Below are 23637 nucleotides of genomic sequence, written 5' to 3'. Positions count from 1 at the left end.
AACATATAGCTTGTATTCAGAGGGCCTCCTATAAGTCTGTGTATGCAACCTCTGAATATTAGTTCATAACCTCTTTCCTGCATTCTAAAACAAGCAATTGTAGTATGGCCCTGAAGCAGAAAGCTTCACCTGTGCCAGTTTACGTTCGATCTGCTAACTCTTATTTTATTTTTCTGTTTCCACACACCGCACACATCTGAACTCTGACGATAGTTGAAGAGTTATACCACAGTATGGCATTTGGGAACATGCAAATGGCAGTAAATAAACAAAACTAAACTGCTGTTTGCTTTGCCTGATCAGAGCGCTTGCCCTGGTAGCATCTCACTGGCCCGGCATGTCTCTTGATCATCCTGTCTGGGAGCAATACCTGTCCTATTTGCCAAGGAAACGCTGTGTCGGACTTGATTTCCTGTTGAGTGCAGCAGCCTGAGCAGCTGGTGTTTGTCAGCTCTCTTCTTTTACTCCCCACCATGGACCTGTGGGATCAGCAAGGTTAGCGTAAACCTAGTTTACCTGAGACATTCAGCAGACTCTCCACCAAACATTTGCTTCTTATTTGTCTTTCAGAGCCTCTCCGGAGAAGCAGTAGAGAAAGGAATTTGTTTCCCGTTCATACGTTGATATGTAAGGGCTCCATCTGTCTGTTCAGATTCTGCTGGGATAGGAAAAGTAGGTAAGGAGTCTGACATGGGTGGTGCGGTGGTGTAGTTTATATCCCTGGTGCCTCTCGACTCCTCGACTGCGGGTTTGGACAAGGGTTCAAATGTGGTTAAGTGTGAAAAGTTTACATGTTCTGATGTTCATGGGATTTCCTCTGAGTGCTCGGGTTTCCTCCCACAGTCCGAAGACACGTGTTTCAGGTGAGCCGGTAACTCTAAATTGCCCTTAGTGTGTGTTTGTAATAGACACACTACATACACATAGATGCCAGTCCTGTGATGGACTTGTCCCCTTCAGGGTGTAGCATCATGTCCTATGCTTCCAGGATGGACTCTGGACCACCATGACCCTGCGTTGGGTGGCTGGATGAAGTTACAGATACAGCGTGACAGCTGTCAGATGGAATCTCAAAAGGGGCCTTGGCGTTGTACTCTTGAGCTAAGTCCACAACCTGAATTCCTCAAGTACAAATCTACAGCTGCATAAATGCATAAAACTGAAAATCCCTTAACATCAGCTAAAGAACAAGATTGCAATAAAAAAATGTTTAGCGTCTCGTGCAGAGCGGGTCTCAACCCCATTCCTACTGTATGACTAAATAAACGGAGATTTCCAAAGAAAACACTGAGTGCATATGGAATTAGACCTTGATGATGTCCATGCAGAACAGAATTAATTAAACAAGCCTGTGCTCACTGGACCGAACAAACAAGCATGTGTCACATGAGCCGAACGTGCAACACAAGAGTGGCCAGACACGCACTGGCCAACCTCTTTCATTAGTGTTTCCCCGTGTTTTCAGCCTCCCTATTTCCAGATGATAGAAAGGTTTAGATTCATTGTAAGGGAGCGACCCACTGAGTGCAGTCGTGGTCTGGAGATATTTAAAGAGCGCTTTTACATTTTAAGTGGTTGATCTGCATAATTCATGCAACACATCCTGAATGAGCCCTCGCAAAAATTGCTGCTAACAACTTTTTAAATGCTTTGCATCGGCGGCTGTGGGACAGGCCCATGGTGGGTTCCCTGGCCGTTTGAGACAAGAGTTTTTTTTTTTTTTCAGTTTCTGCATGAATTTATGATGCAAGTGGAAACTGTGGATGTTTAAACAGAGTTTTCTTAATTTGTTGAGCTGCGCAAGTACGCGGCGGTCGTCTACGACACGGTCACGATCGTGCCGGTTTTCCATAGACGTGCAATTTTCTGGGACATCTATGATGTCACAGCATTTGCAAAGTCCAGATGAGACCTCAGTCAATAAAATAGTTCAGGTTTTGGAACCTCTCTCTGACACCCTCCTTCTTTTCTTCTCCACCACCCTGCAGTCTGCAGACCTGGCTTCTACAAGTCCACCCCCGGGAATGCGAGGTGCTCCAAGTGTCCCCCCCATAGCTACACCCACCACGATGGTGCCGTACACTGTAGCTGTGAGAAGGACTTCTTTCGCGCTGCTGGGGACTCCCAATCCATGGCCTGCACCAGTACGTACCCTCTTTCAATGACCCCAAGACGTTCCGAGACATGACACCTCCATATCCTGCACCACAACAAACCCCTCCTTCACACCTACATCCCCTTCCAAAGAACATATCTATGAATATATATTTACAGATAAAAATATTGATTTTAGTGATAAATATACATTTTAATGGGAGCGCGGTGGCGCAGTGGGTTGGACCGGGTCCTGCTCTCCGGTGGGTCTGGGGTTCAAGTCCTGCTTGGGGTGCCTTGCGATGGACTGGTGTCCTGTCCTGGGTGTGTCCCCTCCCGCCTTATGCCCTGTGCTGCTGGGTTAGGCTCCTGCGACCCCGTATGGAACAAGCGGTTCAGGCAGTGTGTGTGTGTGTGTGTGTGTGTGTATGTATACATTTTAATATATATATTCATATTTCTTACAATAAATATTTATGTTAAAGCAAAAGTATGAATCAATTATGAGCTAGACTGCAACAAAATGCAAGTAAGATGCTACACAACACAGGTATCCTTTCACACTTTTGGGAGTTAAATGTTTAGAACTTTTTCTTTTTTGGGAACTGTAGCATTATCAAAAGGGACCGTAGAAATATTTTTAACCATAGTGCAGATAGGATCTCAATTAAAAGAAAAGACTGAAACAGCAAATGATGAGGTGAAGGTGTCCGCTAAGGAGGCAGAGACTGCAACAAAAGAAGCCAGTCCTTTGAAGGGATGTAATTGCAGAATCAGGAGGAAGCAGTATAGCAGTACAGTGCCTTTAGTTACTTAAGCCATACGTGCATTATGTGAACAAGCAAACGACAAAACACACAGCTCTGATGTTCAAGCATCTCTTAGGAGGCCGTATTACTGAAGTGGCAGTTGGACCTTTTGGCGTGGAAGTTGTTTAAAGGAAATTTGTGACAAACAAATGTTTAGCTAGTTTATTACAACTCGTCCTTGTCAAGCAGCAATAATAACGTGTAGGATTTTAGAGAGGAGGGGCATGGTGGTGCAGTGGGTTGGACCGGGTCCTGCTCTCCGGTGGGCCTGGGGTTCAAGTCCCGCTTGGGGTGCCTTGTGATGGACTGGCGTCCCGTCCGGTGTGCGTTCCCTCCTCCTCCAGCCTTATGCCCTGTGTTGCCGGGTTAGGCTCCGGTTCACCGTGACCCCATATGGGACAAGCGGGTCGGAAAGTGTGAGTGAGTGAGTGAGTGAGATTTTAGAGGGGAGCGGGAACAGTCCGGTCCATGTCGCTGGGGTTTCAGATGGTGTGATTAGTAGAGGCTTTGAGGCCGTGTTCTGTGGAGAATATTTATCAGTGTGAAACTTGCTCTCTGTGCGCTCCGGATTTTCCTCTCCGCTGTGCCCGATTTCCCCCCACTTTCTCTCTGTCTTTCGTACTCACACACACACACTCAAAGTCCTGCTTGAAAAAGTTCCCTCACTCCCTCCCTTGACATCGCCCCCCTCCCCCTTTCGCTCTGTCTGTTTCTGAATTGAAGCTCACTAACTGGCGTACACTATTTCCGAGTAATTTACACTCCTCTGCTAAGCTGTTCCAGCCGTAAGAGGAGAAATGACATAAATCAGGCAGTTGGAAGAGTAATAACAGCAATGCGATTCCATTAGGTATGAGCGCAAACAAGTTTTTCTTTGACTTCTTTGACAGTTTCGGTCAAATTAGGATCAGATGCTGTTGTGTATTACTTGAGAACATATTTATTTGTTCATAGAAGCAAAATTCCAATAAACCTGCACTTCGGTGAGGGTAACGATGTTGAGCGAAATAGGAAAAGTGACAGGTAGACTGGCACTATCAGCTATCGTGGAAGGAACCCCTCCCGCTCCGGTGGGAGGCAAAATGTCAAGGAGTCATGAGAGGCTGCCATTGTATCCTGCACATTAACCCAAAAGTAATCCCTGGACTCGAGCTGTGAGCCTGTCTTTCCACTAAAGTATGTGAAACGCCGAGGGGGGTTCACGGCAGAGTCATGAAACACTGGTGCGCATTTTTCGGGGGGTTAAGCCGCTGATTTTCCGGTAGATGTAGCCAATTCCCGCTGAAGTGTCGGCTGGTGTTGGGTTCTTCACCCTCCGACAGGAGGCATCTACAGATTTAAGAGCATCTCTGGGTGGGAATCGGGGAGCCTCCCTGACGGCTCTGCTGTGGGGTGTAAATTCTCCACTTAAAATCAAAGAAAGCAAAATGTTGGTTTGTTAAAATCGAACCAAATGTCCCCACCCCTACCCCAAAAAACCCACCTGCCCCTCTCCTAACCTTTCTTTCCCCTGAAAGAGTTGTGTGAATAATTTTGCTTTAGTTCCTGTGTAATTATAGCCACAGGCTTGACATTGACCTGTGGAAAGATACGGAAAATATGTTCGGCGTGAAAACATCTAGTTTTCATACACTCAATAGAGTCAGAGGTCAGTGCTAAATTAGTGCCCTGACAATTTCAATGATTATTACAATTTTAATCACTTTAATTTTTTTCAAAGAAACTACTGTAAAGTTGCCCTTGGAATTGTGCAGTGAGTCTCAGTTTTGTTGGTTTAAATGACAAAAAATATCTCCCGCATTCAGGCAGAGGAAAGGAAGCAACGTTTCATTTTCCTCGTTCAGTAATAAATACCCCGAAAATAAGGTTAATCAAGGAGATCAGAGGCATTACAAGGTTAAACGAATGTCTTTCTACTTTTATTGTCGTAAAAAAACAACAACAAAGTCCTCGGTGTCACGTATTTGAGTTGCATGTAAATAGCCTCAGAGCTGAATGTTATGGATGAAAAAAAATTTCATTTCATCAAGGGAATAATTTTGACATTCTAGTTCCCCACTTTGGTGCAGATATAATCTTGCTGGTCAAGGTACCGCTGTTCATAAATGTTCTCCTTCAGTGTTAAGATGGTAACTTGAGAGGCTCCTCACAGACCTGACAGTATTGAGTGGTGTTCATTCAAGCCAGACGGCAGATAGAACTGACACGCTGGGAAGAGTGTTTGCGATGAGCATGTCTTGCTGAACAGGGGGTCGTTGATTCAGGGCCCGGTAAGGGCTGCACTCCATCCATTTCACTATTTCGAATTGCCGTGTAGAGTCGGGGAGACGTTCCCGCCATTCTTAAGTACCTTGATCAGATTCCACACATTCTGTTTTCACGCAGGGAGAACACTTATAACATAGGTTATATGGTTTTTGCTTATTTTTACTTTTGGATGATTTCAGTAAAATTATCGAACACTGCGGTAAAAACTGAATTCTTTCTCAAAGCCTCACGAAAAAGTCAGTATTTTTGCATCCCTTTGCAAAAATGTTTGCCAATAGCCATCTGTCAGCTCCTTGTCCTTGTCTCCTGAAATGCTGAGCTATTTGTGCACCTGTCGACAGGACCTCCGTCCCCTCCTGGGAACGTCATCTCGGTCATCAACGAGACGTCGGTCATCCTGGAATGGAGCTGGCCGGCTGACACGGGTGGCAGAAAGGACGTGACCTTCAATGTGGTGTGCAAGCGCTGCGGGCCAGGCCAGTTGCAGTGTGAGCCGTGTCGGGGAGCAGTTCGCTTCCTGCCCAGGGCCACAGGCTTGAGGAATACCACGGTGACCGTGACGGACCTGCTGGCACACACCAACTACACCTTTGAGATTGAGGCACTCAATGGGGTCTCCACTCTGGCCCGTGCCCAGCGCCAGTTTGCTGCTGTAACCATAACAACCAACCAAGCAGGTGAGACCCGTCAAAAATTATAAATGCTGCGTCTTCTTCTACGTCTTCTTGTAAACCGCATCTCTCACACTCCTTTGAGATCCCCGTCTCTGTGACTTGATGTTGAAATTTTAAAGAGCTGCTTTAATCGTTCTTACATTTCGTGGCCCCTTCCTTCAACTCAAAGAAAATGAAAACACTAACAGCTGCAAATGCAATTTTCACAAAAACCCTTTGCAACAGGCAAATTCAGTACAAACTCTCGCTCTCTCTTTTTTTTTTTAAAACTGAAAGCATTGAACAAAGAAACTCATCAAGCAGGATGTCCTCCCTCTCATTGTGTCCCCTTGCAGCAGATCTGTTGATCTGCAAGTCTGTCTTCATGCAGAATGGTGACCCATATTTCTGTCTGAGGGTCATAACTCCTGGTTACAGTAAAATCACCAACATGGGTCTTGGACCATCTGCTCCCAGTTGGTGTTGAGTTTCGTCCACAACCGACCGTCTCATTTTGTTCTTCGGTGGTGCGTCGCTCACCGCCAGGTCTGCGTCGTCTCTCAGGAGTACTGGGTGAAGTATCTGTAGGGTGATTTAACACAGTACTTTCAAAGCATCTAGGAGGCACTTCTAAGGAGTAGGTAGAGGAACATGAAAATGATAAATAGTTTTCTGTTCTGTTTAGAATCTTTGGTTACCAGTTAACCATGATTCAGATCTTTTCATTGCTTCTATACCATTTATGTGCCAATACTTTAGTGTCTGTGCTGTCTGTCATGAGGAGTGTTGTAAAGAATAATATAATACAAATCTATTAATAGAAATGTTACAAACAAGTTATTGGGAACAACAGATTTAGATTAATATATGCTGCTGGAATGTTTTATCAATATTCAAGATTTGAAAATTGTCAATGTAAATATTACAGTATTCATATGAATATTGTGAGCCTCATTAGCTTCAGTAAGAGCGTAGACCTTTGAGCTGAAGACTCTCAATTTTATATGTGGGGTAATTACCTTCACTCAACAATTATTGTTTGATGAAGAGACTTGATTGGCAGCGCTGTAGTCCAGTAGGTAATGCTGTGAATCCAGCTCAGTCTATATAAAGTTTACATGTTCTCCTGTTTCTCCTCTGGTTTCCTTCAACACTTGAAAGACATGTATGGCAGGTTCATTAGTAACTTTAAATTGTCTTTAGTGTGTGAATGTGTGTGACTACCCTGCAATAGACTGGCATCCTGTCTGGTGTGTATCCCCCTTTGCCTTGTGCCCCTGGCTTCCAGGATTGGTGGCCCTAACTTGGATAAGCAGCTACAGAGAATGAAAAGACTTGGTCAATGAGAAGAGCAGAAAGTATGAATCACAAACAGAACTATGTATCATGCACAGAAGTACACATATGGGATGGAAATAGCTGCATAACGTTTGGTTCAGTCTGTTTCCATGATACTTGCTACTGGATTCTGAAAAAATTCCTTCTTTCATGTGGCTCTTCCCTTGCATGAAGAAATGCAGAACCTGAATGGATATTTTGTTATAAGCTTGTAACATGAGAAACTACACCCCTGTCTGCCACTTCAGTACTTGAAGGTCTTAGACAAATAATCCAGCTACGTTTACGATGCCATAAAATGCAAATGGACTGAGGAGATGTATGTGTGAATCCACAATCCGGGTGTGCTCATGCCCCCAGCCTTGGCCTCTGTCAGGCCCCCCATTTATGAGGAGCTCAGGGAGATGTCAACCAGGCTTTGGCTGCTGCTCCAAATGCCTGGAAGGGAATGGATCTAAATTCCGGGAGGGGGATGTACTCCTCCCTTGGGAGGTGAGCCAGGCTTCATGAAGGGAGGTGATCTTCAACCTCGCCAAAGGACTGCTTTGGTTTTGCTGTCCAAATATATGAAGACACTTTCTGTTTTTACTGGAGTTTTTTTTTTTTAAAGGGGGTGAACCTGCCTCAAATTCATACAGACAAAAGATACAGGATGCCAACACCATATTAGGAAATATGAAACTGAAAACAGCCTCGTATTGTAGATCATATATCATTCAGTCCATCCAGTACAGTGAGATTTAAAGAACTCATAATCAGAGAGGCATATACATACTTTTATAGAGGGATTTTTTTCTACCAGTCACTGATTCATTGCCATAAGGACAATGGGTCACTCAATGCTCTATGAGTGACTTCATTCTTCCTCTACTTGAATATTATATAGCAGGTTTAAAACTGTGTCCATATCACATGGGAAGGAAAGAGTTGAAACAGGCTGTTCATCTGGATTCATTACTGCCAAAAAAAAAAAAGCTTACAAGAAAGAAAAAAAACATCAGGAAAAAAAGGAATTCTCAAACAATATAATCACAATCACGAAAAGCTTGAACATTTCAAAGAACAACATGTTTTTTCCTGTGGTCTAATAAAATAAAGACACAGGCCAGTGCCGGGGCCTTTATGGGCCATTGCTGCATTGCAATTACAGAGCTGTAAAACTGAAATGGAGGAGCGAGACGGAGACGGGGGAGAAGGAAAGCAAGCCCTGACTCAAATTATGACAACAGATTGGGACCATGTGGCAACCAAGAGCCAAGAGACATTTGAGAGCCTGAGAGACTGAGGAGCAGCGATGGGTCTCTTCATTATTGTGTGCCCAAGTGGGAGCTACAGGACAAGTGAAAGAATCTACTGAAGGATATAATTTTGTCTTCTTATCCTATCTCTTTCTGCTTCTCGCTTTTACATCTTGTCTTCCTCAGGGACATAATATAGAAAAAACAAAACTAGGTCAATGGAATAGAGGATATGTTTTGAATGGTAAAAATTGACCTTAATGTGCACTTTGCCCTAATGGACAGTGTAATGCGGTCGTAACCGTTCCTTACAGTAAAGCCCTTATCAGTTTCTTAGCCTTCCATTCGGTTTCTCCACAGCTCCATCTCCTGTCACGGTCATCAGGAAGGACAGGACATCCCGAAATAGCATCTCCTTGTCCTGGCTGGAGCCAGAGAGACCCAATGGCATTATTCTGGACTATGAGGTCAAGTACTATGAGAAGGTGGGTGAATATTTTATATGACACTATTATCATTACTGAGGGGGTGCAGTGGTGCAGCGGGTTTGGCCGGGACCTGCTCTCTGATGGGTCTTAGGTTCGAGTCCTGCTTGGGGTGCCTTGCGAAAGACTGGTGTCCTGTCCTAGGTGTGTCCTCTCCCCCTCCAGCCTTGCGCCCTGTGCTGCCGGGTTAGGCTCCGGTTTGCCGCAACCCCACTTGGGACGAGCAGTTTCAGACAATGTGTGTGTATCCTTCTTCTTCTTATTATTATTATTATTAGTAGTAGTGGTACTAGTAATATTACTTGAGTCAGGGCTGATAAAAATAAACATTTTTGGACAGTAATAATACTATTTCAAAGAATTACAAAGAAACTAGCTGTGCACCCATTTATTCAGGCATATTATTGTACGTGGATATATTATAACAGTAACACATTTGTAATAGCTGCTTTATTTCCCTGAACTGTAAAATTGCAGATATTTAAAGAGATTCCATATCGCTTAAGGGCACATTTCACACTAATATAAAAGTCTCATGCCTGTGACCTTGATTTAAAATAGTATTTAGAACACTGCTTTGTTTCTCTGCTTAATATAACATCCCATCGTCCGCTTGTTGTGAAGGTCAGTTTCAAAGTCAACAACCAGAGAAGAGCCACACGAGCCCCTGCTTTTAATGCATACAAAATAAGATACAACACAAAAGTAGGTATAGTAGGAGTTAACAAAGTGAAGTAACTTCCAGACCCTAGAGGTTACTTCTTACATGGTAGAGATATATTAGCCATAGTGGATGAAAGCATCCCAGGTTATTGTTATAAAGGGACTAGGTGTGAATAGGATGAACTTCTCCTTTATGTTCCCTTTCATTTACTGTCAGGATCCAAGTGTTCCAACAAATCTTCCTGTTCCCTGGATGACTGTCTTCTTTGTGTTAAAATGATTGCTGATCTGTGGTACCAGGGAGCTGCCATGTCAGTATAACTAAATCCTTTTAACTGATCAGTTCTTCAGCACCATGTGAAACCCACATGTGATGTTTTGTCAAGCACACTCATCTTGAACCCACTTCATCGTCAGAACTGCTTGTCTCATACGGGGTTGCGGGGAGCCGGAACCTAACCCGGCAACACAGGGCATAAGGCTGGAGGGGGAGGGGACACACCCAGGACAGGATACCAGTCCATCACAAGGCACCCCAAACGGGACTCAAACCCCAGACCAACCAGAGAGCAGGACCCAGTCCAACCCACAGCTCCACCCATCTTGAACCGATTTCCTTCAAATTTGGGTATATTCCTACTTTTTAAAAGCTGCTTTCTGTAACCCTCCATGGGAACGTCTGAACCTCAATGTTGTCAACGTCACCGTCATGCAGGAAGGATCTGAATGACTTGATCCGCTGATGGAGGACGGGCACTGGTTCTCTGTGTTTCTGTACCACAGCTCTCCATGCTCAAAAGCCATTGTGAACGTCTCATGCCTCTGCAGCTGTGCCTCTCAGAGGAGCCTTCTGGTCCCTTGGCCCTTTCAAAGCCTGTCAGGGCCTGTGATGTCTGGTCCTCCAGCACTGAGTGCTTGAGGCCTCTGCTCAGCCTCAGTCACAGTGGGAAAAGCTTGGCTTGTCACTTTGGCAAGCCAATGACATTGTGGGACTCTCTAAAGTTACAAGGAAATCTGATGGTGCAAATCAAAGCTGTGTATCACTCTTAAGTGACCCCTGGCAGAGTTTGCTCATAGAGAAAGAAAAAAAAAACCATATCCCAGTTGGTTAATATATAGCTCCATAAACACAGATGCACACAAACAGACATACACACACCCCAGCTGACAAGCTCTATTTTTAATTTATTTCTTGGTAGTATTTTTTCCTCTCATAAAGATTACAAATTTATGTGAAATTTAAATCCAGGGGAACATTCTGGATTTTAAGATTGATTGCCGTGCACACAGCAAAGGAACACCCGTGAGTAATGGCTTCTGCTGTACGTTTTCTGCTTGTGTATCTTTGATCGAGAAGGTCATCATTTTCTCTTGTTGAGAAGTTCAGGAAAAAAATATCCAGGTATCAGCCTGAAGATTACAGGTCTTGTTTTTCCTTGTTAAACGGTTTAAACGAGGCCCTACAGACTGAAGAAGGTTCGGAGGGTACGGCGAACATGTACTCGTCTGTATTGGGAAGCTTTCCAAAGGGTAAAAGGCCTAGCCTAAATGGAGTGAAGGTTTATTACTAACAATAAATGTGTCTTCAAGGTCTCTGTGTGAAAATTAGTGCAGAGCAAATTACAGCCCTTCGCGGCCCCGCGCATGAACTATCAGTGACATTTGATACTGAAATTAGCCAAGGAGGCATTTTTAATCACTACTGGACGAATGGCCCTTTTAAGGATCCTCAGAGCTGTTTGTCTGCCATGTTTTACGGGCACGTCCAGGGAAGATATAAGCGTGGCTTTACTCGGCTGAACAGTTGAGCGGCCAGACTCAGTAAAATGAGAGCTCAGTCTGCCGGTGAAAATAAATGCTGGCATCGCCTTCTGGACCACTGTGCTCTACACAAAGAAGCTTTGTGATGTCTTTTTATAAGAAAGATTGGTCAGGCCCCACATCCTTCCCCCTGTGGAAATGCCATGAGTTTGTCATAATCTCCTTAAACCACCCATGATTTGCAAGAAAAAGACGTTCCCCTCTGTGGCTCCGCTTCTAGCCTGGCTCAGGTACAGTCCTAGGGGATTATGGGTCCAATGTGATGCTATCTCAATGGCATGGTGCCATCTCCTCAGTCCAATGGAGTCACCCCCAGCATTGATGTTGGTTAATGACCCGTTGGGTTGTGGAGTCACCTCTTTGATGGCAGCTAGAGAACCAACCAGCGTACAATAGGTATTGGGAAAGCAGAATGGACAATCAACCCTCATATTCCCTCTTAAGGTTGCTCCTTGAGTAGGCCTAACAGAGGATGACAGAGGACATCCGCTTGCCACCCACGAAGAGGCAAAAGGGGGCCCTCGTATTACCCGTGAGATTCGGACCGACTCAAGGAACACCAACTGGCTGCAGTATACAGCAAAGCTAGAGCGACTGCTAGACGAACAAAATTGGTGTCCGATGCTTAACTGTTTACCGTCACTCTGTGTTGTTTATTGTATCAAAGGAAGACACTGCGATGCCGTCAAAAAAGAACAACAAAGAATGCAACCCTACCGTGAGTTTGTACGCTCCTGTGAGAAATGGCCACACTCCGCAGCTCCTAGAAACGGCCATACTGTTTTAGTTAGAAACATGTGTATTTGACTACAGGCCTTACAGAAGTTAGAAGCCCTACTGTGGATGTATGTATATATAAGGGATAGTGCTTACTTCTGGGTAAAGCCAAAAAAAAAAAAAAAAAAAAACTTCCAGAAAGTATCTCTAAATATAGCACATTTTCTTGCATATGGCTCCAGCGAACTTCCCCACTTCTCACTTATGATAATATTTGCTGTCAGGAGTAATCTTGAAAGTGCACCAAACAATTATTAAGATTATTATTATTATTATTATTATTATTATTGTTAAAAAATAGAGATTGTGGGAATATGCTTCAGTGATTATTTTTGTGTTATTATCACATCATCTAGAGCAACAGCAAAACTGTGTATTTCAAAGTGTTTATTTGTATTCCTTCTTAAATGAGGGGAATATTTGCTGCAGTGCATCTTGTGTTTCCCATTTACCCTCTGGTGGAAAGTAAAGATGTAACCCCAGACTGCAATATTTATGTTGTTAAAGCAGAACATGACAAGCGCACTCGGTAGCCCCGAATACCATGTACGGTGAAAAGTAAAAATTGCCGACTCTAATGCAGACTCTGGCTGACGTGACCTTGGGACGGCAAGAGAACTTTCTCGGGCAAGAATTTGGACACACCTGTATGTGATTTTCTGGGATCACATGATGTCGTGTGCAGTGAACGGCGACAGCCTGCAAAGAGATTTATTGCTTAAACGAAGTAACATACAGCATGAGGCCGAGGTAGACGCTCCGTCTGCCTTGAAACGAAGGGTGAATTTGGTGCAAAGCACATCGTAATGTCGTGGTTGTGAAACCTAAAACAAGTTTCTAAACCTATTAACAAGTGGATAGACCTGCATGCAATTTTTTTTTTTTTTTTTAGATTTCAGATACTCGCAATAAACAGGAAAGTAGAAAGTAGCTAATAAATTTTGCCCAGACGATCATGCAGCTGGATCAGTGTGACTTGATCCGAGTGCCTGTTTGTGTTGTTTCAGTGAAGCTGACTTTTGTCTCAATTTCAGGAAGATATTTGAATGCTGCAAACTGTACTGTTTTAGATTTCATGCAGCTTGGTAACTCCGTGTCACCTCGAACCATATCCGACAGCATAAGCACTTAGATTATGCTTCAGAGAAATGTAACAAGCTTTGCCTTAAAATACTAGAAAACAGAAATAATAATAATAATAATTTTTCCTGTTTAACATACTTTTTGAAATACTTTTGGAGACATTTACTCTATAGTTAAAATAAATGTCGTCTACCACATTTTGATGGAGGTCTGTGCATGTACACTTCCACATTTAATTAACAAATTATTATTTATTTTGGATGACACTGGTACTGTTTTTTTCTTTTATCAAATTTAATAACCCTTCATTTTATTTTCATTGCGAGCAACTACAATACTTTCTCTCATCTCGAAACTTCAAAAATGACGCGAAAGACAATTAACTTCAATAAACATTTAATCAAATTCCTTGTTTAATTTCTTCTGTGTTTAGTAGCCTTTCAGAAGGATTTTAATAATCTGCTTTCTGTTAATTACTTCAAAACGCTGTGCTGTCATGATAGTTTTCGTATTTAGCTTTGCTCAAAGTTCAAAGGACAACCGATGGGCTTATCTTCCTCTTTCTGAGTCGCTGTAAATTAGATCCAGCGCCCTGCCAACTTCCACTGTCTGTCATCTGCTCCAAATGGTTTTCAAATACGACGATGGCAGACAAAAGATCAAACAGTCAAACCGGAGTTTTTCTCCATATTAATATATGCTATTAAGCCCTTGTATTTCTTTTTTCCGTTTTTTTTTTTTTTTTTTTTCCCCATTTCTTGCCACATCTGGAAACAATGGTTCAAATGTAAAGACATCCTATAAATTCTTTACCGCCTCTTTGCCGGTAGACAGCATCAGCGCAGCACAGAAACCTGCAGAAAAGCCATAAAAAACCGAGGTGGCGATTGATCGAGCTGAATTGATACTGTCTCCAACTTGTGATCATAAAAGCGTGCTTTCTACGCCGGGGACTGATCCGACACGATGGGCTCTTGGCCCGGTGTCGACGGGACCCTGTCAAAAGGCGTCAGGCCGACAATCCGATCCCACCACCGTCACTCCTGCCCGATTATGACGTGCCCCATTCTCCCGTTTTGTTCCCTGAAGCAGGAGCAAGAGACAAGCTACACGATCCTGAGGTCAAAGGGCACCAATGTGACGCTGAGCGGCCTGAAGCCGGACACCAGCTACCTGCTACAGATACGGGCACGCACGGCGGCGGGTTACGGCGCCCCCAGCCGCAAGTTCGAGTTTGAGACCAGCCCTGACTGTGAGCACCTCTTTCTTGCTACCTTCTCCTTCCAGCTGATCATAATAAACAATACTTAAATAATAAAAAATATTTGAAGCGATGCACACAGGTGGTGTGTGCAGCCACTGGGACCTCCAGAGGTTTTTTTATTTTTTTCCTCGCTTGCCTTTCGGTTGGAAGTTTTTTTTGTTCCTTTCCTCCGTGGCCAGTTGGCTTACTTACAGCTTTCATAATTAAATAATTATTGTAGTAAGTTAATGTATAGCCAACATTTTATTTGTGTGATGCCTCTGATCCTTTGTTCAGGGTTCTGTGTGACAAGAGGGCTCTATAAAAATGAATTGAATTAAATCCTGAGCAGAAAATGCAATAGAAATGTCAATTTACTAACAGTAAAAAAAGTACATAAGAAAAATGAAAATACTGTTAGTGGTGTACAACAGATCTATTTTAATTTAGTTTATCACTGTTCCAAAAGAAGATTGAAAAAAAGCTTTCAGTCTTCTGTAACTAGTTGCGTATCCACAGACTGTATGGATATATCATTAGATGGGTATTATGCAGTATATAGAACTACTTATAGCTGATGGCGATCAAATCTGTTGGAAAAACAGCATTTTCAACTTTCTTCACTCTGCAATTCTGTAATTTGTCCCAAGGGTGGAATTTATGTCCTCCGTCAACTTCCTTCTCCCTATTTCCAGGGACAAAAGCGAGTAACTGTTTTTTGCAGGGGCTCGTTTGAAAGCAGTTCTCATGGAAATTGCTCTTGTGAGGATTTGGAAGGTGTCAAGTCGCGGGGGGGGGGGGGGGGGCGCTGAACGGGACAGGCCCGGGCGCAGACCTGCTTATGCTGACTGTGGCTTTCTTTCGCCCATCATTCCCCCGCAGCCTTCTCCATCTCCAGCGAGAACAGCCAGGTGGTGCTGATCGCCATATCCTCTGCCGTGGCCATCATCGTCCTGACGGTGGTGCTGTACATCCTAATCAGCAGGTGGGCACCAGAATGTGAGCACGGAGAAAACAAAACACCACATTTTATACGTTAACTCTTTAAGGGACTTACTGTATAGGATATTTTTTCTTCTATAGACTTTAAGTTCCTGACCCTCAGATTCAAGGCCATGTGCAGGCAAAGAATGACCCTTTTCCACATAGAGACCTTTCTACACTCACTTACCGGAAGACGTTTATTTAATGCGCTTTTGTCTCTTACTTCATAAAAATGGGTTCAGGGAGAGACGAGTGGCATGTTGTGCAGAAAGCTGATCTTGGCAGCCCCAACGGTCCTAAGAGGAAATAAATCTAAGAGTTATTACAAGACACACAAATAGCGTTCTGCCTCAAAGCACAGCAAAACAGTGGGGCGATCCTCGCGCACGGCCTCGCTAGGAACTGACCTCGCTAACGCTGCCGTGACGTGGTGTAATACCGCGCCTATACCATGGGTTCGGTATCCATTCGCATTTGTTAATCTCGTCTCCAGGTTGTGTGGCTACAGCAAATCCAAACATCCAGATGAAAAGAGGCTTCACTTTGGCAACGGCCACTGTAAGTGTGTGCTCTTCATCCGTGGCAGTGCCGCAGAGTGAGAATCGCAGCATATTTTATGCTGAGAATTTTTATACTACTTAAGTTGTGCATTACATTCTATTTTCAGTGGGTGTAATGAATAACTTTCTTCCTTGATTTTATTTTTGTCTCTAGTATACTAAATTATATTGTTTGTGAAGACAGATCTCTGTGGTATACCCTATTTGTGGCGTACAAGTAAATATTGAAATATTGCTATATTACTGTACTATAACATTGGTGTAATTTAAATGTCATATGCAAGGATTGTTTGATGTATTCATGGACAGTTTGGGCCATTGTTTTAGTCCGTAATTTGCAGACATTGGTAAATGTTTCTTTAAGCAAACTCTATTCAAGTTATACATACAGTTTATTTACAAATGTAAATGGTGCATATTATTCAAAAAATGATCTGTGGTCCATTTCCCAAGACCTTGGTTGCGTTACAGTGATCCTGATTCGCTGGCTTTCTATTGAACTATGATCACTACAATGTTACAATCCTTATGGTAAATGGACCTCTCTGATTGAGGTCAGATAAAATTACTGAAACATGCAGTTTTCTTTCACTGTAGGCTTCCAAGTACTCGAAGCTGAAACACATGTTGAACTATGTCCGTGCGTGCATTTTTCTCCCTGTCATTAAGTGAGGCTTCCAGGAATCAGAACTTATGTGGACCCACATACCTATGAAGACCCCAGCCAGGCTGTCCATGAGTTTGCCAAAGAGCTGGACGCCTCCGGAATAACAATTGACAAGGTGGTGGGCGCAGGTACGAGACGATCCTGGAACACTGGATAGTCACTGTTTCGAAAACACTAATATAATGATGATGATTGCTGTTACTGATTGTTTTTGTTGTTAATATAATTATATACAAGTTATGCAGTAGTTAATAGCAGAAATAAAAATTAAAAATTAGCTATGTGTCTCAAAGAGGTTAATGTGTATATAAATGCTCCAAGTACTAATGATAACTCCTCAGTTGGACTTCCACCTCCATCTGAACTCCTCCGGTGGCAATAGGGGCCTTTGGAACCCTTCCTCGCTGCCCCTCTGGGGCTTAACGGGACCCTTAATGGGAGCCTTGGCTCACCTTCAGCGGGGGGCCTGAAATCTTACCCTCCGGGCTCCATTTTCACACAGGCACCCTGATAAATAGAGCAAGCCGTAACCTGTAAGGTGTGAGGTTTTACCTCAATAGCGCGGGACAGATAATGTACAGCCTAACAGGACATCACTCTCTTGAGTTACATGCGTAAGCGGTTGCAGCAAACCTGCCATCCTTACATCAGACATTTGTTACAGTCAGGTCAAAAATCCCCTCCTATGTTTCGTTTCGTCTTGCTTTGAGCCCCTATTCTGTTCAAGTGATACGAGGCAGAAACGGCGGACGTTTTGACAGATTTGGGTACGTGACTAATCTTTGTGGCCCGCTCAGCAATGGGAGCGTTCTCCAGTGAGAAGGATAGGAACACACAGAGCCGCTGGAGTTAACTACCAGCCAACACGGTAAAGCCACTGAAAGCCGTTTGGATGGCAAACACACACACACACACACACACACACACACACACACACACACACACACACACACAGCGGTTCGCAGCCTGGTCAGACATGAGTGACTCTACTGGACACATACAGGAAGCGCCTGCTGGTTGGACAGCTTGTAATCATTCCAGTTTAAATTTTTTCCAGATATCACCTTAGCTCTGCAAATGCAGCGTGAGTAATAATGACACATAAAATGGACACGGTCCTGCAATCGTTCCCTCGCCCGCTGCCCAGGTCCAAGTCCCTGTCTCGGTGCGTTTCGCTCCTCGCCTGCGGTCTGACGCCAGTTTACCACTGAGCCAGAGCACCAGGAGCTCTGTTACACCTGCAGGCTGGAATACCATGGAAATGACTCGGGACCAGTTGTGCTCCCCACTAAGCACTCAAGAATGCTGGTTGCCATAATAACCTGCGTTGTCGTTCCCAAATGCTCCCAATAATGAGACTCGAGGGGGGATTTAGTGTCTGAGTTCACATATTTGAGACCTTTCACAACTAATTCCAAGCCTCTTATTTGATGTCTGGGTACCAAAAAGTAGCAAAATCTTAATGTAAGAATCATCTTTTACATTTTTTTTTTTTTTAACGTTTTTAGATCTACCGTTTTTTCTTTTGTAATCTTGTACCTTCATGTAAACTCCGGAGAAATAAAGTATAAAGTGTTTCTCATTTTATGTGTGTGTAACTGACAACTTTTCGCTAATAGCTTGGCAAAACACTTTTTGTAATAAACATGTAAAAAACAGCAGCTTAATATGTCAGTTAAATTAAACTGAATAAGAGCACTTTGCTCTTATCTACTTAATTTAGAATACAAGAGCAACATTCAAAAGTAAAAGAGAAAATGATTGGGTTTTATATAGTCAGTTCATTTTTTATGATTTACCAGCTAATACACACCACACATGGTGACCACAAATTTAATTTACAAGAGTACATTTAAAGACTTTGACTGATACCATCTGCTCTTAAGAAATAAATGACACATAAAACCAAAAAAAAGGTTCTTTTTTGTAAATTAAGATGATAGATGTGGTTCTTATATTTTAGTTTCTTCAAAACCTGCTCTATGATTTACCTGTTCAGGTGAGTTTGGGGAGGTGTGCAGTGGACGCCTGAAGCTGCCATCCAAGAAGGAGATCTGCGTAGCAATCAAGACCCTGAAGGCAGGATACACGGAAAAGCAGAGGCGGGACTTCCTGAGTGAGGCGAGCATCATGGGACAGTTTGACCATCCCAACATCATTAGGCTGGAGGGTGTGGTCACTCGGAGTAAGTGCAGCTGCCCCCAAAGTCTGTCACTTGTGCATTATAGCTGAGGTCCTATCAGACTTGTCCCCCTAACCCTAAACGTGTCTTTACCTGCTTCTGTCCTAAGAAATAACCCAAAACGAAAGTTCAAAGTGGTTTTTGGAAAGAAAAAGAACCTATGAAAAAGAGAACATACATTAAATGCATTAATTTTATCCACGAAAAAGAAACAAAACATGTTTCATTACTGACAATTTCGTATTGGATACATGTATTTTTTTCTTCCTTTTGTACTTCAAACCCTAGAAATCTCATTCATTATTTTTAGGGTTCATAGATTTAATATGAAGTTTCGAAATATTACTCAAGAGTTCTTTTTGTGAGGAGCCTGTGATTTAAGATGGGCTGTCTCCAGTTATGAATGGACAGATACCGTAAAATTGGCAAATATTAAATAATAAAAGTCAATTTTTTATCTGTCTTCTGCAATAAACGTTCCTGGAACCGCGGGGCCAATGGCCAGGGTAAGCGAATTCATATAAAAGAATAAATCTTACGAGATCGTTTTTGATGAAGGACTATAGTTTCATCCTTTTTACCTCGAATTCATTGCACACTCCCCCCCACCTGAGGTTTCATCAAAGCAGAATTATCAGATGCGGTCGTCATGGACACATTATTGAAATCATTAGGTTGAACTTTACAGTGATCTTGTCCTGCATACTGGCTGTTAAATGGCCATTTCACCCTTCCACTGTGTTCCGTATAAAATTGCATCTTTTATCATTTGCCAGCTGATTAAAATATGAGCCTTTATTGAAAATGAGGAGAAATGTCGCTTGCACAATGTTGAGGAAGTACAAAGGATACCGAGGATGTGTACAGATTAGAAGGTTCATTTGCCGAACTTCACATACTAGCTTTTGTTTCACGAGCCTAAAATCTCAACGAATAAAGTTTTAGAGATTGTTCCCTACATGATGTGCTGAACAGGATGTAAAATAAATAGCTGTCAATCTGTACCGCTGTCTTCGATTCACAAAACTGATATGCAGTCGGTGGTTTTATTGAAACTCTTTGTAGATTTGTGCATTTAGTCACCTTTATATTTTACGAGACCAGTGAAGGTGAAACACTGTTATCAATGGTCCTTAAGATGTGCCCCTGAAAGGAACCTTTGGCTGTAATCTATATCTTTTACCACCATATTGCCTTTTTTATAACTCGCTTTGTCTTTGCAAAGTACAGACATAGAAGGGAACGACTGAGAAATTCGGAAACATTTGTGCATAGACTAAAACGAATTCCCCCTTAATGCAAACCTTTATTTCCCATCTGGCATGGTGGTGCAGTGGGTTGGACCGGGTCCTGCTCTCCGGTGGGTCGGGGGTTTGAATCCCACTTGGGGTGCCTTGCAGTGGACTGGTGTCCCATCCTGGGTGTGTCCCCTCCAGCCTTATGCCCTGAGTTGCCAGGTTAGACTCCGCGACCCCGTATGGGACAAGCGGTTTAGAAAATGTGTGTATTTTCCATCTCTCTTGATTGGATTTAGCTTTTGAGGAAAAAAAAGCATCAAAAGGGATGCCTGCAGTTATAGAATTTTCAAGTTTTGAAAGTTTTTCTTCTTAAAGATCAAATTAATATTCCTCCTTCTCTAAATAGTATCCAGGATGGAATGTAGAATGTTCCTTTTATGTATATAATTGTTCATAAAACCAGGATTATGTTTGTCTAGTAAATCTTGCATCACTCCCACAATTAAAGTTTCAGCAGTAAATGATGAGGAGGGTAATTGAAATCGACTGCAGATTGTTTCTGTCTTTCGGGATGTGGTAGAGGGGCCGGGTCAGGGGTGGGATAAGGGGCGTGCGGAGCACATGTGCGTGATGGAAAGCAGCTCCAGAGAGAGCCGTGGTTTGGGGATGGGGGATGAGGTGATGGGATGGCATGTGACTGCCACGGCTGCTGACGTCCATTGATTTATTAACCTATTCCCCTTTAATTCCTAATAATCCAGAGACTTTTACACCTCATTTAACCTGCTGCTTTTTGGCTGTATGTTTGGCCAAATTTTTTGGGAGTTGCCTCTGCTGTTTAATAGAGGACAAAGGGCGGCACTGCTGATTAAGGGCTAACTTTCATGATCACAAGGTTTAAGTTGCAGAAAGTCTGTGGAGGTCTCTTAATATCATAACCTATAAAACCAGTCAATAGAGGTAACTGTTTAGATCCATCAAGACTTTGTGAGGAGTGGAAATGTGTAACTGGTTTGTATGGGCTTTTGGATCAAGAGCTGCCAAAGTTGATGACTTGCAGACAGACTTGTCAGTTACTTATTTCACATTTGCGATACACTGTACCACAGCAAAACATTTCAGAAGCTGGAATGATCAGTTGTGGATTTTTTTTCCCCCCGCTTTTTTATGCTAAATCCATGGATATGTAAATGCAGGCATTTTATTTTTTTTAAGAAGAATGAAACAGAAGTTGTTTTTCACACTACAACATGCATATATATTTCATTCTGTGATGATACTGAAAAAAAAAAAAAAAAAACTGTAGAGTTGGGAACAGGCTAGAAAATAAAGCCATCTGTCAGATGAATGGACCATGACAACAGAACCAACCACTCAGTTGTAATTTAAAGACAATTTTTTCCCTGTTATTTTTTAACAGAAACCATCAGTTGGGATTGAATTAGGGTACAGGCGATAAAGTGAGTAATTTATGCAGTGAGGATGGTATAAAACTGTCAGGGAGGCCCTACTGACCTTGACAGTCCTATAAATTAATTTGTGCCTCCTTTCCCTCCTGGATGAGAACGTCAGAAGTGGAAGGGGGGCATTAACTCATCATTACCATGGCTTGACCACCTTTGTCATGGGTGTCACAGGATCATCTGCCGCTACTACAGGCTGGAGTGTCCAAAACATACAACCTTTACTCCCCCCCTCTGCAGAAATGCCCATGTTATGCTGTGGCCCATATGTGCCTAGGCTGAACTCCATAAATCCTCCATTCGCCTCCGGTGTTGTCATTTCAAACAAGGACATAGTACAGAGACGCTTAGTGCTTTTTTTAAAAAAATGCTGCACGTTTACAGCTTTTTTTAAGGTTGTAAGTGTGGAGAGGTCTCTGTGATGTTGATTTTTAGGCTGAAAAGTATAACAGGCTAAGAATTTGCATAGTACAATAATCCTTAACATTGCACTAGGGCTCCGTGCAGTGGGTTATGCTGAGGACTCACAGTGGCTGAGCTGTGCATTCGAGTTTAGATTTAAGTCCGAGTCAGGGTGGATGGGTTTGCATGTCCTCCCTGTGTTCCCTATCCAAAGTCAGGTGTGAAAGAAAACTCTTGTAAGCCGCTTCTGTACCATTCCTTACCACGAAAACCATGCGTCATGTGAATTTTACTGCAAGAAAATGAAGAATTTATTTTCAGAATTTCCGTCACACTTCGTGCATATTAACACTGTGGAGAGTTCACGGCGTGATATACCTACTTAGTATGTAGCAGATATGCACCCAGAATTTCGAGAACATTAAAAATTTATCTGCAGAATCTGAATCAGGCCACTGGGGAATTTTAATAAAGCACCGTTTTGTTTGAATAGAGATCCCAATCTTATAATTCTGTGCAAGTGAAATGCTTTTATTCCATTCTGGTTTGACATTATTTTCATCTCTCCACAGGTAAGCCGGTGATGATTGTGACGGAGTACATGGAAAACGGTTCATTGGACAGCTTTCTGAGGGTGAGTGTGCCGCACACAAATCCGAAAACGAGACTTGTGCATGTGTGTGGGCAGGGGTGGGGTGGTTGCATTTTCATGAGCTCTGGACACCCATCTCCTCCTACCTGTCTCGCCATCCCGGTGTCTGCTTAGCACTACTAGAATGGAATGGAAAGCCTTATTATGCGGGAGAGCAGTTATGTTTTTTGCTGAGGAAACATGAATAGCACTTTCCTCTCACGCTCACCTTTTAATCCATACAGTTTTTGTACGGATTCACGCACAAATGTAACAGAGGTCAGCGAGTACTAATGTCAGGATTAAGCTGAATGCTGGTTGAAATTACATGGGTTCTGATGGCTTAAAGTACAGTAAAGTACAGAGTACAATAATGAGGGCACCTGTATCAGTAGCCCAGCGAAAAGAGATGCACCAACACAGTAGCACCACTGCCTATTTATACTTTACCTCTCTTATTTAGGTGAAAACTGTACTGGGACTGGTGTGCACCAACCAGGGTCTCCGTTCTCATTAAACCGAGTGGACATGCCCTGTCCTGCATCCAGATCCTCATTACTGAACCAAAGAAGCTGTTAAAATCAAGGAAAGAAAGAACACGCTTCACTTCCACACTCTGGGGGTTAGGCATCATTACAAAACGCAATAATCGATGAAACCCTGAACTCAGTCAAGAAGTTAGAGTGAAAGTTACTGTAGTTCAAGTCTTATTATATTGCTGTACAAAGCTTGTTATGTACACAGGCTCCTCAGCTTACGACTGCAAGTTGTCATTAGAAGTCTGTTTGCAACTCATTTTGTTCATAACTCCAAACTCACTTTTAGCTCTAAGTCACAACTTTTAAAAGCTTGGAGGTACTGGTGAACCGGGTAGCACAGTGGTTATAGGTGTTGCCTTTGGACTTGAAAAACACACATTGAAATCCAACTGCCTTCTGTCGTCCCCTTGAGCAAGGTACTTATCCTGGATTAATACAGTTAAAATCACCTTGTACTTCTATCAAGGAGTTTAAAAACATAAGTCAGTCTGGAGAAAAG

The 23637-nt window shown here is 42.9% G+C and overlaps 1 protein-coding gene across 2 annotated transcripts in view; it reads left to right on the top strand.

Moving 5' to 3' along the window:
• LOC108928474 (ephrin type-A receptor 3-like) overlaps nucleotides 1–23637 on the top strand; it is a 78884-nt gene that overhangs the window by 38844 nt on the left and 16403 nt on the right. For both annotated transcript variants that reach the window (XM_029256735.1, XM_029256736.1), the window contains exons 4-12: nucleotides 1989–2144; nucleotides 5513–5848; nucleotides 8761–8885; nucleotides 14319–14481; nucleotides 15355–15457; nucleotides 15950–16014; nucleotides 16686–16811; nucleotides 18683–18868; nucleotides 22541–22602. In XM_029256735.1, coding sequence (XP_029112568.1) covers nucleotides 1989–2144; nucleotides 5513–5848; nucleotides 8761–8885; nucleotides 14319–14481; nucleotides 15355–15457; nucleotides 15950–16014; nucleotides 16686–16811; nucleotides 18683–18868; nucleotides 22541–22602 — 1322 coding nt within the window. The remainder of the gene's footprint in view (nucleotides 1–1988; nucleotides 2145–5512; nucleotides 5849–8760; nucleotides 8886–14318; nucleotides 14482–15354; nucleotides 15458–15949; nucleotides 16015–16685; nucleotides 16812–18682; nucleotides 18869–22540; nucleotides 22603–23637) is intronic.

Source organism: Scleropages formosus, chromosome 12 (genome assembly GCF_900964775.1).
Source record: "Scleropages formosus chromosome 12, fSclFor1.1, whole genome shotgun sequence".
NCBI lineage: Eukaryota > Metazoa > Chordata > Actinopteri > Osteoglossiformes > Osteoglossidae > Scleropages > Scleropages formosus.
Note: the sequence above shows the minus strand (reverse complement) of the source record. Positions and strands in the feature narration are given on the sequence as shown.